Source organism: Protobothrops mucrosquamatus, unplaced genomic scaffold, assembly GCF_001527695.2.
Source record: "Protobothrops mucrosquamatus isolate PMUCROS unplaced genomic scaffold, P.Mucros_1.0 scaffold135, whole genome shotgun sequence".
NCBI lineage: Eukaryota > Metazoa > Chordata > Lepidosauria > Squamata > Viperidae > Protobothrops > Protobothrops mucrosquamatus.
The window spans coordinates 594,699-608,589 of NW_015386502.1; the positions used below are offsets into that span (position 1 = coordinate 594,699).

The window sequence follows — 13,891 nt, forward strand, 5'->3', positions numbered from 1 at the left end:
AGCCACTTTGAGGCCATCCTCTCTAATCTGGTTCACCCAAAAGTAGTTCTCCACTCGGGCCACATAAGAGTTCCAGCGTTCCGGGTGAGTATCAAAATCCGACAACTGGCCTATCTTTGACATCGTAACAGCCTGGAAACTTCGTCAATGCCTTCGCTGCAAGCTTCTGAGAAGGGGTCCCCTTTGCCAAGCTCACCTCCAGCGTTTTCGTACTGGCAGATGAGTTGCTTCTCCGGATGCTGAACTTCTCCGCTTCAGGACTCCTGGTGGTGAGTCTTATCTTCTGTTGTTTTTGCTTGCAGCAAAACCTTCATTGCCAATGTTCTGTTCGCAAGTCAAAGGCATTGAGACGAAGCGAGTAACAAAAAGCAAGTCTTCTTTATTGTAAGTCAGCAACAGAACAGAACCAAAAATGGCACGCAGGCCTTTTATAGTGTCCTTGCAAGGACAGCATCAACCAATCATTGCAGAGGCTGGTTTCCCATCTTGCGCATGCGCGCAAGGCTGGAGACAACCAGTCTGGTCCCGGGCTACCACGTGGTCTGCCCGGGACTCTCTGCAGCATTCCTGAGCCTGCTGAGTGATTTAGCAGGCCCAGGACATAACACCTGCCTTCATATATTCTTTAAAAAGTCTCTACAGAAAAGATTTATTAAAAAATACAATGGCTCCATGGAGTTCAAAGGATAAATGAAAATCATTAACAAGTAAGTATAAATAAACCTCAGTGTTACTAATAATACAAAAATTGTATTAAAATGGAGAGCAATTTTTTAACCATACAATGTTTTTTTGAAAATAAAAGGATATGATTTAATACTTATAAAATGGCATTACTTACTTATGGCACTATTAGATTAGGATACATCTCTATAAACTAGAAAGGATACATTCATTTATACTACTACAAATATTAATATATGTAGTACAGATATACTGTATACATAGAAAAAAGTACTTGATCAGATATCTGGCCATTCTCCCAAAAATGAAAAAAAAAAGAAACTCTTTATTACCTATGCATGTATGACATCTTTTTGAACAAAGGCTGGAATAGGTCCTCAAAATAGCAAAGGCATTTCCACAAAAACTAAACATCTGGAGCTGAAAGCATCCTGATTTTCTTAAATGTCTGAAAATGGAAGATCACATCTATTGCTAAATTGCCTTGAAAATTATCCAAGTGCTCCCCAGAGACAGCCAAGCCAAACCAATTATACATGGCATGAATGAGAGGAATATATCAAATAGTAAATGTGTTTTGTTTTCAGCTTGGAACAAAATAATTGGGATATTCTGAGCTAAGGGTATTCTGTCAGAACAAACTCAAAACAGGGGTCAGCTTGTTTCTTTTTTCTTCTGATTAAAACTCTCCAAACACACTTGTTTTGGACTCAGAATCTTGATACAGCTCTATGGTAACAAGGCTAAGTCCACAACATAAAAGGTAACAGTCTGGACCCTTCTTTTCTAGAAATCCTCTTGAGTTACCCATCAATTTTGCCTCTTGCCTTGGTATGAATCTTGACAGTTTTCATTGTACCACCTATTTTCTAGGGAGCATCCTAGCACATAATTTATATTGGTTTTCTGGCAACTTAAAAGAAAAGAGAAAGGGAAAAAATAAAATAATTTGTATAGCACTATCTCCTATTTCTGTAGTACTGAGGAATGTGGTTAATGAATTCAACTCCTCCTTGTGTCTATTCTATCCAAGAAGCTTCTTCAGTTCTAACTGACTGGTTGGGGATGGAAGGATTTATACTGTTTATACTTCCATTCCAGACCTGTCTGTTAGAACTGAAGAGGTTTCTTGGAAGCTAAATATTTTCAAAGAAAAAAACAAGAAAGTCCAGTTGCCTTTTGGAAAAGGCATCTTTGGGTTACCTCCTTAACTGCTCTGAGGCACATCAATCTTCCAAGATATTAATGGAATCAAACTTTATTTAAAAAAAAAAGAAATGTAAAACATTCCTTTATAATTTTAAGTCAGACATGTCAAACTTGCAACGTCACGTGAAGTCACGCAACGTATCGGGACAGTTTTGTCATTGCTGGCAATGGGGTGGGCGTGGCTTCCAGATGACATGTCCGGCCCGCAGGCCAGCAGGTTGACACCCCTGTTTTAAGTAGTTAGAGATAAAATAATTGATAGTGCAGGGAAAAAAAGGGATGATCAAATCAAGACAGCAACTTAGAAGAACCCCTAGTACAAAAACCAAATAGAAACGATAAGTCTCTGAGTAAGATGTTACAGTCAGCACTGTTATAAAAAGGTTTCAAGTTTCATAACATTTATTGTATAGAGGCGGTAATCACTAAATGAAATAAATTAGACTTAAACACACTGAAGCAGTAATTAAATGTGGTACATTTTTAGCTTTTCATCTGTTTTTCTTGAAGAGATGTTCTCAGCATTTTGTGTTCCTGGCACCCTTCTGAGTCTCATGTACTTCTGTGACACCCCCCCCCCCCCAATAATTAACTGGGAAAAAAGCAGTGCTTTTTTTGTAAAAAAAAAAAAAAAAAAAGGTGCCTGAACTCACACACATCATACAACCTGCCTTGCCTACCCTAAAAGGCTTACCTTTGTAGTTAAAAAAAACACCCTTCAATTTTTAGTGTATCTAAAAGATTAGGATTTTGTTCAAGGTACAGTAAGTTAATGCTATTAATGTTACCATGCACTGTATGGCTTTAAATTACAAGAATGCATTTTATTAATCTTTTGGGACATTTACCCCTGGCATACCCATTTAGTTTAATGAATGGAAATGTCAGCTTTCTATGTGAAATGAAATTGGCCCAATAAAACAAAATTTGGTTGCTTCTAAAAGATTGAATTATTTTTAAGAAGTTTTTAAACAAGGTGGAAAAATTTACATTTGGAGTTTAATATGGATATTGACTTGAAACAAATTAAAGTTGAAGCTTTGTCAGTGAACAGATTACTTTTAATTTATCTTTAAGTTAAACCCAATTTAATAAATAGATCTGATTAAATCTCATATTATAGGTCTACCTTTACATTTGATGAATACATAATTAATATATATTATTAATAATAATAATACCTCCAAATCATAAGACATTGGCTTTATTCTTATTCTTCCCCTCTGCAGTTTGAATATAAAGTATAAAAGATTAAAAAGAGATTTTTGTAGATATCCCAGCCTTTGAATTATCCAAGGAACTGAAACTGCAAAGTTTTGCTGTCGGGCAAGCTTCCACACCAGCCACCTTTATTTTATTTATTATTTATTATTTAAATTTATATACCGCCCTATCTCCCTTACGGGACTCAGGGCGGTGAACAGGCAATAATAAAAATCACAATAAATATTGAATAAAAAGCCTGCTCTAAAATACCCCATATAAAACCCCTAGCAAAGCCCAATCAAAACTACGCCAGGCCGGCCGCATGGAATAGATGGGTTTTCAAGGCNCCTTGAAGCGCACCCGGAAGGCCACCGGCAGCCAGTGCAGCTCGCGCAGGAGAGGTGTTACATGGGAGTATCTAGAGGCCCCCAAAATCCCCCGCGCGGCCGCATTCTGAACTAGCTGGAGCCTCCAGGTGCACCTCAAGGGGAGCCCCATGTAGAGAGCGTTGCAATAGTCCAGGCGGGAAACGAGGGCTTGAGTGACTGTACGTAGGGCGTCCCGATCCAGAAAGGGGCGCAACTGGCGTATGAGGCAAGCCTGATATTTCTTTCCTCTCACTTCACCTCTTTTTAACCTCACACCCCACCTTCTGTAAGGGAAGGCAAAAATCTCACTCACCATCTTGTGAAAGATGGCCTCCATGTTTATGTGTCTCCCACTGCCACCATCGGCTTCCACACCACATGGTCTGACCCAGCCAATCAAGCCACACTCTGGCTGTGGTGCTCCAGCGCCTCATGGCTCTTCCTAGAGGAGGCAGACAGCACCGGAGGAGACCCTGCTTGGGTGGGCTCACACCATACTGCCACGGGGCATTTTCAAAAGTAAACAAGGATAGGAAGGGAAACAATAGGAAAAGAACGCAACTCTGGAAAATCCATCGAAAAAAGGTGCCACAACTCTGTTCCGGTGTGTTCTATGACAAAAAAAGCCCTGGAAAAAAGTACCTTACCATGTTAACTATTTATTAATTTAAACTATATTATATCAAAAATGTGGTCCCCCAGAAATGGTGTCCCCAAAGAGGGGTATATAGTCCACTTGAAGCCGTAGAATAAATGAACATTGGAATTAATGTTATACCTCGCTGCCAATTTGTAATTTTGAAAATTCTTCCTGAAAATTCCAAACTTAGAGACTGGAAGAGCATTTGAGATCTCTCTTGTCTTCCCACCAACTTTTGCTAACAGCATCTTGCTGCTTTTCTCTTGGAGTTGTGCTTCCCCCTTGCCCCATGAATTTCTAAATTTCTTTTATTTGAAACAGGTAAGAATAGGGCACAAGGTAACAAACATCCAGGTAAGGAAGTGGTAGAGTAAGTAGATGCAGTTATAGAAAAAATAATAATTAGGGAAGTATGAAATGTAGAAAAAAATATGACTGGAATAGCAAGAGTCATGCTCTGGGCCCCAAACACAAAATATTCTATAAATGAAAGATGGGGAGCAAATAGAATAAAAAGAAGTTTCTCAAAACTGCACTTTTCACTATTTGAAGACATTCTTGGGGTTAGAAGGCTTGAAGTTAGGGAGTGAGGAGAAATTCAAAGGTAGCCAGAGCAGTACAATTTTCAAGAGATTCCAGTACCACCCAGCATGCCGTCTTAACCAACGTTTAAGCTACAATGAGCCACTCATTATAACAATGTTGAGAGTTTTCATCTAATCCCTTATTGTGTTGCTATAAATGCACCTTATTTAACAAACACTTTATAAGTAATTATATTCTACATGGATTTTCAATCCCAGTGAACAGGTTGTAATGATAAACTAGTATTTATTCAGTAGAATGTATAATTTTCACATTAAACTCAAATTAGATGCATATTTAAAGTTTTAATTTTAGGCAACAGCTGATGCCTGGTGAAAAACTGAGGGTGGGGAGAGAAATACAAAACCCTGCATTGCACATGCCATATTTTTGGTCTTTATGAAATTTTTAATTACGAAGGAAATTTGCATGAGAACAGGAACATTGTTAATACTTCATTTCCCACCTGAATTAGTAATGGCAGATAAATCACTGAGTAACACAGATTACATGAAAAGCAAGACAAATAACTAATGCTCAAAACAACTAATTCTGGAGATGGCAGATGAAACAGCATGGTGATGGGGTGGCACATGATTCCTGCTTCTCACCTATATGAAACTTTGATCTTCCAAACTTTGGAACAATAACTGATATTTGTTGGGTTCTTTCAGATGGAAGGAGAAAAGTTCATCATGTGGTTGTAAGGTGTCATAATTTTGTCCACTAAAATAATATTGGATATTGTAAAATATAATCATGGGTGAAAGTTAGCTACTGCAAACTGAACTAACTAATTTCTGAAATCAGATACATGATATAAAACACATTTAAACAGTCCAATTTAAAAATTGCCATTATTATCACTGCTCAGTAGGTAGGGTACAAATTTCATAAATCAAGTAAGTCTAAGGATTATAATAGAAATTGGAAATGTATCCTTATGACAACTGTAGTTGCAGTAAAACCACTTAAAAAAACTTGTTAATGTCTAGGATCTTACAAAATGTCAATATATCAGAACATGTGAAATCTTAGGAATAAGAAATCTTCTGAACTTTCCTAACTTGCAAGATTTCACTGTTCTGATTTGAAATGTTGACTCCCGCTGCTGTGCATTATTTTACCAGGAATATATAAAACTAAATTTTACTTATTTACAGTTCACCAAATAGATATCCCGTATGTCTTAGAAATAATGAATAAGAATAATTTAAAGTCCAAAAAATAATACAACAGAATAGTATATGATACTAGCACAGTGAAATACCTTTTTTTAATAAATAAAAGGCAATGCAATTTAAATTAGGAATATTGTATTAGGATAAGAGAGCTTATTTTTTTCCCTCTCATGCATTCGAACACACAGTGCATACATGGGAAGTTGTGTCTAAAAAAACTTCCAAGGTGGTCAAATTATTTATTTTTATATTCCACCTAGCTATTATCTCCCCAACATTTTATTTAATTTTTTTAAATGAGCAATATTTCATAAATTCATCAAATGTCATGGATTTCAGCAATCTTATATTTAATTTTGAACCAGAATGCCATAATTGTGAGACATCTTGTGAATGAAAACATCTCACTGAAAATGCTGCATTCTTAAGAGATTTCAGTTTTCTCATGAAATCATGCAGTGATATTACTAAAACCTTGCAATACTTATCTTTGTGTTTTATTTTTAAGACTCCCTGGGTTATTACACAGCATAACAGTATGGACAAAACTCATTTTGGAGAGAGATAATTTTCCAGAGGATGGGCTCCAGCACAAGTCCAAAAGCTTGGAGGAAGAGAATTCTGGGCCTGGTGGCTGACTCATATTGGAACCTGCAACATTAACCTGGGACACGTATATTTGCCTTCATTCGTGATAGACAAAATAATTTATGGCTTCAAACCATGTAAGAGTTTGAAATACAACTGATGAACTGCTGTAACTGCTGAAATATATAAATGTTTATTGAAATTTGAAATAGAAAATAGTAGTATTTTAACCCAGTTAAAGGTCATGGCAACGAGAGCTTTAGTAGTATATCGATCTCAGATTGAAAATATAAGTACAAGATGGAGTAAGTACCTAAGGATTAGAAATTTTTAAAACAAAATTAAGCACCTTAATTTTGGCATTTTGGTTTATACCTCCCATCTCTTTGCTGCATCTCTGGGGACACGCAACTCTTATTTGCCACTCTTGTGCAGCCAGATATTCTCCCTGTAACCTTGGCTTGGTTTGGATTGGATTTCCTTGGTTTAATCAACAGATCTTGATTACTTACCTAGCTTTAACTTACTTCCTTTGGGCCATTGCTTCAGTCTGTTTCAGCTCCTAAGTTATTTTTTGTTGCTATGAACAATGTATAAGACAATTTCAGACTTTTAACCTGAAGCAGCTTTGGCTATCATTCAAAGAGAGATGCTTTATTTTGATCTAAACAAGTACTTATTGGGAATGTTTATGTATTCAATTAATAATATTTTCGCTAAATAAAAAAAAATATGTATAGCCTGCCTTTTTTCCCATTTAGAATGATGATAAGATGCAGCAGCTTTATTGTATCTTAGCAGAATTTTTATGAGAGCATTATTTTATACTTCTTACCTTTAAAGAAAACGAAGTTTCCATCACTGTTTTCATAAACTGCATCAATGCTTGCAGGCAGCCCCCTCCAGAAGTAGGTAATCTGCATGGGGTATCCATCCATCACCCTGTTATTTCTGACTCGCCAAAACCACTGATCCTAGAAATAAGCAAATGCACCTCTGATGATATTTGGAGGCATCTGTGATCACAATAGTTAGAGAGAAACAAAATTTCATTAGCATTACCTTTGGACAAAATTTGAATGTTTCTCTGATTAGCCTTGGCCTATAAACTTTAAAATTAATAAAGGTCCAGTACAAACTGGAACAATATTTCCTATCCAGGATAGATTGGGAGGCTGTTTTCTATGTCTCTTCCCATTTTCCTAATTTATTCCCTTCTTGTCCATGATTTCACACTTAATCAGGGTGAACACACACCTCTGATAATGAATGGCTATAAACTTCTTGCAAACTTGAATTATGGGCCAACTGTAATTTGCATTAATTATGATCGGAGCAAATAGACATACACTGAGTAATTCATTCTGAAGTTGAAGCAAGCTGCCTCTTTGTATCTTTTTGCTAACCTATATGACCATACTTATTTATCCATCCCTTTAATTGTTCTCTTTAATGTTGTGGGGTTTTTGTGTGTTGTTCTTTAATGTTTTTATGGATGTTTTATTGTACCTTTGTAATCTGATCACAAGTTTTTAGGAAGTAAGTGGTAGTCCCCTTTTCCAAATTAATGTTGTATCACAGTTGTAACAAATCATTGGGAAAGACGTATCTTTTTATAGGAAAAAATGGATGAATCTACATTGTTATTTATCTTAGCCCTGGTTTGGTGATGTAGAAAACTACATTTCCATCTGAGCCCCAGCTAAACCTAGATTTAAATACTTTTAGAAAAACTATATCCTTGATTTTTTTAATAATAAATAACACGTTCAGTGGAAAAGTAGAAACTCTGACAATATCTATGCATACAATAAACTTCCAACTCAGAAAGAAATTTCAGAGTAAGTAAAAGTGAAATGAAAAATTACAAACACATTTGATAAATGATACAGATCACTTTGAAATTCATTTTCACTGAACTGTGCTTCTAGATAGATCAAATGATAAAAAGTAATATTTAACTGCTAATTCCTTACTTTGTTAATAAAGCAGTTTTATTTACAATACCTGATGAATTGGCTTTATTTAAAAATATGCATACCAACACTTTCACATAGTTTTGTCCCTGTAAATTTAGAAATTGCTTGTACAGTCTATACTTGATAACACCATCTTTCTCCTTTTTTAACAGTTTTACCATCTGTTGCATGTATAAATGATCCCTGTATGGGTATTGATCAAAATAAAGTGAACATATTAACATACAGTGATCCATATATCAGCTACTAGATAAAGTTGTCACAATATTGTAAATTATTTTCCATATATTTGTTTCAATTTTTTGAAATCTTGTAGATGAATAGTAATCTTTGGGCTATATTTTTTATTATAAATAGTTATATATTCTCTGCCTTTCTCATTACTTGGAAAAATGTAAAAATGCAAACAATTGGTCTGTGCTGCAGAACATAAACAAATGTAGCCTGCCTAGAGTCATTGAGTGAGATGGGTGGCCATAGAAATTGAACAAGCAAGCAAGCAAGCAAGCGAATGAATGAATGAATGAATGAATGAATGAATGAATGAATGGAAATGTATCCTTGAATTGATTGGTTAATATTGTGAATGTAATATTGGAGTTATTCCTCATGCTGAACATCCTTTGTATTTCCTGGAAGAAGATGAGAGTGAGGTTGATGTGCCCAGCAGTGAGTGGTACCAGAAAGGAAGACCAATAAAGAGAACAATACTAGTAGCTGTAGTAACTTCACACACTTGTAAAAAATGAAATTGTCTTCATCATGTTGAGATATGAATTCCTTATGGTGAATTTTGATGTAATTTTTAAATCACAAATATCTATTATATATTGCAGTAATAAAAATAGTTCTTTGTGATGGATGTTCTTAGGACATCCTTTACTATCCTAGATGTAGTACACTACAAGTCAGTAAGGTAACTACAGACTAGAAAGGCATTTACTGTATAATTCGGTCAGTGGTGGGATTCAAATATATGAACAACCGGTTCTCTGTGTGGATGCCACTTCCGGAAGTCCATTCTGGATCTGGGCAACAAAAAATTATCTACCGGTTCTGCTGAACTGGTGAGAACTGGTTGAATCCCACCACTGAATTTGGTCAATTAATCAGTATCTCTTGCATCTGTTAATGTATTTAAATTTAAATACAGCATGCTCCGCAATTACTTTCATGTGATGGTTAAAGATTAATTCTTTAATTCTTTTCAAATAAAAGTTACAACCTTACAAAAATAAAATCTAATTCATAACAATAAATTTAAGTTTGTTGTGTTTCTATAAACAATTATGTTGAGCCTGCCATACAATAACTGAGATCCTGTACGATCTAAGCATTATATCCAGTTAAGTAAAGGGTCTGTAGGTGCGCCTGTGAGGGTATGGGATAAACAGAACTAAGTACTCCTTGAAGCCCATTCATCAGTTTACTATGGAAATGCTTTTTCTAGACCCAGTGTTCTATTGCAGGAGTGGTATCAGGCAGCAGTAAGGTTGGATGTCGAGCTTGCTCATTATAAGAAGCCACCACCGCAGGAAGCTGGGCCAAAACCAGAACAGACCAGGTGGCCGCCTCCCCGAAAAACTCCAGCCATTGCAGCCATGGAATACCCCAAGCCACTGCCGGTACACCAATCAAGTGTTTCAAATGTGGGCAACAGGGACACCGAGCGGCAAGCTGCCCGGTCCCATATCCCCAACAGCAGAGCAGATCGGGGCCATCAGTGTGGAAGAAACCAGCCCAGCAGCCAATGAAAGAGAAGTCAAACTGGATCACGCAAGAACCTGTTGCCCAAGTCATGTCACCCACTCAGGAGACCACTGAGGCCCAAGCTGGACATGCTACCGCTCTACCCTCCTATGATAGCGATGACAAAGAGGAGAATGACCCGATGGTGAGTCAACCCATTCCACCTTTGTCTCTTGTTGCCAAACTCATAGTCCCCAAGATGGGTGTACAAGTGGATTTAAGAGTGCTAGTGGATTCAGGATGTTCCTGGTGCGTTATCAGCCTGCCACTTGCCATTAAATTGGGTATACAGGCAAGATTGCCTTCCAAGCCCATGAAATTTGAACAAGCAGATGACCCCTTAATGGGAGGAACTTTAGTCACACAACTGACGGAGCCTATACGCTTAGAAATAGGTGATCATTGGAAGTTCATCCATTTCATGGTGGCTCCGAAGATGACTTAGGTGGTGATTTTAGGTCTAGACTGATCAGATAAATGGAAACCTTTCATTTGGTGGGAAAAGGGGATGAGGACTGTGAGATTGCCATAGGGCCCAAACCCCCTCTTAATTCAGCCAACGTTACTGGAGGGTCTAGGCCATCGACCGAGCTAGCAGAGATAGCTACCATACCCCAGCCAGGCGAGCCACTCATCCCCAGCGAGTACCGGGATCTAGTGGAAGTACTTAGCAAAAAAGAGTGTGATGTCCTGCCACCCCATCGACCCAATGACTGCGCCATAGAACTATTACCGGGTGCTAAATTCCCAAAGACAAGAATGTATGCCATTGCCCCCTCTCGAAATGGATGAGCTGCAGCAATATGTGAACAAAAACCTAGCAAGAGGATTCATTGAGCTGGCCAAATCTCAAGTGTTTACTGTTCCTAATATAGCACTTGTCTCAAACATAGTTTCTAAAATTTCTTTGGTTTGCTAGCTACTTTAGTTATTCTGTGTTGCAAGACATATGGAAGTACTTAAAGAAGGACAGTAAAGCAATTTTCTGGATTAATTGCCTAACTTCTAGGATACGAAAATGCAAAAAGGCAAAATTAAATTCTCTCGCAAAGAAACAAATATCTAAGAAGACCTCACTGAATTGTAAAAGCCAGCAGAGATGACAGCCAGCTAAAATTTTATTTAAAGGCAGTTACTGATTAGCACAAATCAGTTATCTGTTCCCATGAATTATTTAATTCATGAATTTAAACAGTCAATTCATAAAAGCCACAGGATGACTTTGGGCCAGTCACTCTTTCTCAGCCCAACTTACCTCACAGGGTTATTGTTGTGGGGGGAAAAGGAAGAGGATGTGTGTTGGATATTTCACTATCTTGAGTTATTTATAAAAACAATAAATGCAGGATATAAATAAATAAAAATAAAATTTTCCCCATAAAAACAGCCAGTCTTCAAAGAAATCCAAATTTGTTCACAATACAGTCTGAAATCATTTGTACATTTACCCCTTCGCTTGCTTTTTCAATATTTTTTAGAAAAGGTAACTAACTCTGCTCACACTCAGAATCCTTGCTGGTAAGGATTTGCAACTATAGATTCAGCTGATTTTTGAAATTAGCCCTTACATGTATATCTGGATATTGCATCAGATTTATGCCGTTGTTTTATACTCTTGGCAACTCTTTTCTCATACACACAGAATATATATTCTACATTCTTTGGGAATCTTTGGTTTTAAAAAGGACTTCCCTATGTAATGTAGATAAATAAATAAACAAATAAGCAAGTTTCTGTCTTAAAACTTTTGCTATGTTTATCATCATCAGCATTAAAGGTAAAGGTTTCCCCTATCAGTCAAGTCCACCTCTATGGTGCTCATCTCCATCTCTTAGCTGAGGAAAGCAGCATCGCTTCCATGGTCATGTGGCCAGCCTGACTATACACTGAGGCACGTGGAATGCCGTTACCTGTCTACCAAAGTGGTACCTGTTTGTCTACTCACATTTGCATGCTTTCAAATTGCTAGGTGGGCAATTGCTGGGGCAAGTAATGGGAACTCACCCTGTCATATGGCACTCAGGTGTCGCACCTGGGCTGTCAGCTTTCTAGCTGATGAACTTAGCGTCTTTAACAGCTAGGCCACCTTGCCTCCTCTTCAGCATTAAGGTTATCCAAATGTGTTGTGTTGGGTCTTATTGCTAGAATTCCTAGGTGACTAAGCTGGCTTAAAATCTTGTTGCCCTGACACATCTGGAAAAATGAGATTAGGAAAGGGCTTTTCACTTAAGCATTAAAAAATGGAGGATATTACCATCAGTTCTTTGCCATGTTCAGATCTCTCATTGATCATATTTTGGCTTGCTAGTGGTGCCCCCATGATCATCTTTACAGCTTCTATGGGAATATTTGGGCATTGGAGGATAAAGTCACTTGGTTTCATTCAGATTTAGAGTCACTTAGATTCACTGGGAATTAGAAATCAAAGTGCTTGTTGTCATCTATAAAACTCTTTATGGCATAAGACCGAGTTAGTTGAAGGACCATCGGTCATCCATAATTTCTTATATGATTAGTTTTCAGGCTTTCACAGCCCTGTTAATTAGACAGAGTCACTTGATAAGATCTAGGAAGTGGGCCTTCTCTGTTGCACTGCCTGGTCTCTGAAATGATGCCCCTCCCCCCGTCATCATAGTAGCCTTGCATCATGACTCTATTTAAATGAGCCCTTGAAACCTGGATCTTCACCCAGACTTTGGATTAGAATAGTTGGTGGAAACCTTGTGGGATGTAGTATTGGCATTCTTTTTCCAGATGTTTGTTCTATATGATTTATGTATTGCTGCATTTTTAATTATATTATGTTGCAGGCTGCCCACCATTGGGATGAAGCCTATTGGTCTATAAATTTATTTATTTACCATTAAGCTCAGTGAATACATGTTCAAATAATTAAGCTTATACTTCTGCTGACCTAAATTCACACTAGATTAATGTGGAAGCCTTTGCAATATATTGGTTGCAGTCCATGTCCATATTTTCCCTTTAACTGAATATTCTTGTCATGCACTAATATTTGTTCTATATATTCAATCTACTAACTTAATAACATTTGCAAATGTGCAACATTTATGATCCATAGATTCTATAAGGTCTTCTGACAATTTCCAGTTTTTGCTTTTGCCTTTGCATGATGGCTCAATTCCAAAGCTGGAGAATGCCCCTGCTATTAATTCCCAAAGACTGCTTGAACCTTAAATTTTTAAAGTTGCTCCAAGCTTTCTCATCATGTTTAGAAACTGGACAGCAAAGAGAGATTTACAGACTGTATTATCGATTTGATATTCCTTAGCTACCTGCCCAGAGTAATCAAAGACAACTGGAATAAATTTATCATACCACGATTCAACCTCTTGATTCAAGTTGAGAGGTGAGAAAGAACAGTGTGTATAAGTTTTCTTTTAAAGTATGTCTATAGGTAAACAGGTACAGTATTTTAGATGTTTTGATTCACACAACAGACATATTGAGTGGTTCAGGTTGTAAATACTGAACAGTCAAGAACAGTTATCTTAGCTAACAAGATAAACACAGAATGAGTTCTTGAAAAGGATTTGGTATACTATTAAAGTTTTGGTCTTCAGTTCTCATTAACCCCAATCAACAAGACCAAAGGGAAGTGGTTATGGGATATGAAATATTTAGATGACACTAAGCTGGATATCTGTGACAGAATGTCTTAAAATTAGCATGCTTTGGAAT

At 37.1% G+C, this 13,891-nt stretch overlaps 1 protein-coding gene across 1 annotated transcript in view; it reads right to left on the bottom strand.

Annotated features, from left to right (window-relative positions):
- The window catches only part of MMP16 (matrix metallopeptidase 16), a 133,338-nt gene that overhangs the window by 19,335 nt on the left and 100,112 nt on the right, over positions 1-13,891 (bottom strand). The window contains exon 7 of the mRNA XM_015813100.1: positions 7,297-7,435. Coding sequence (XP_015668586.1) covers positions 7,297-7,435 — 139 coding nt within the window. The remainder of the gene's footprint in view (positions 1-7,296; positions 7,436-13,891) is intronic.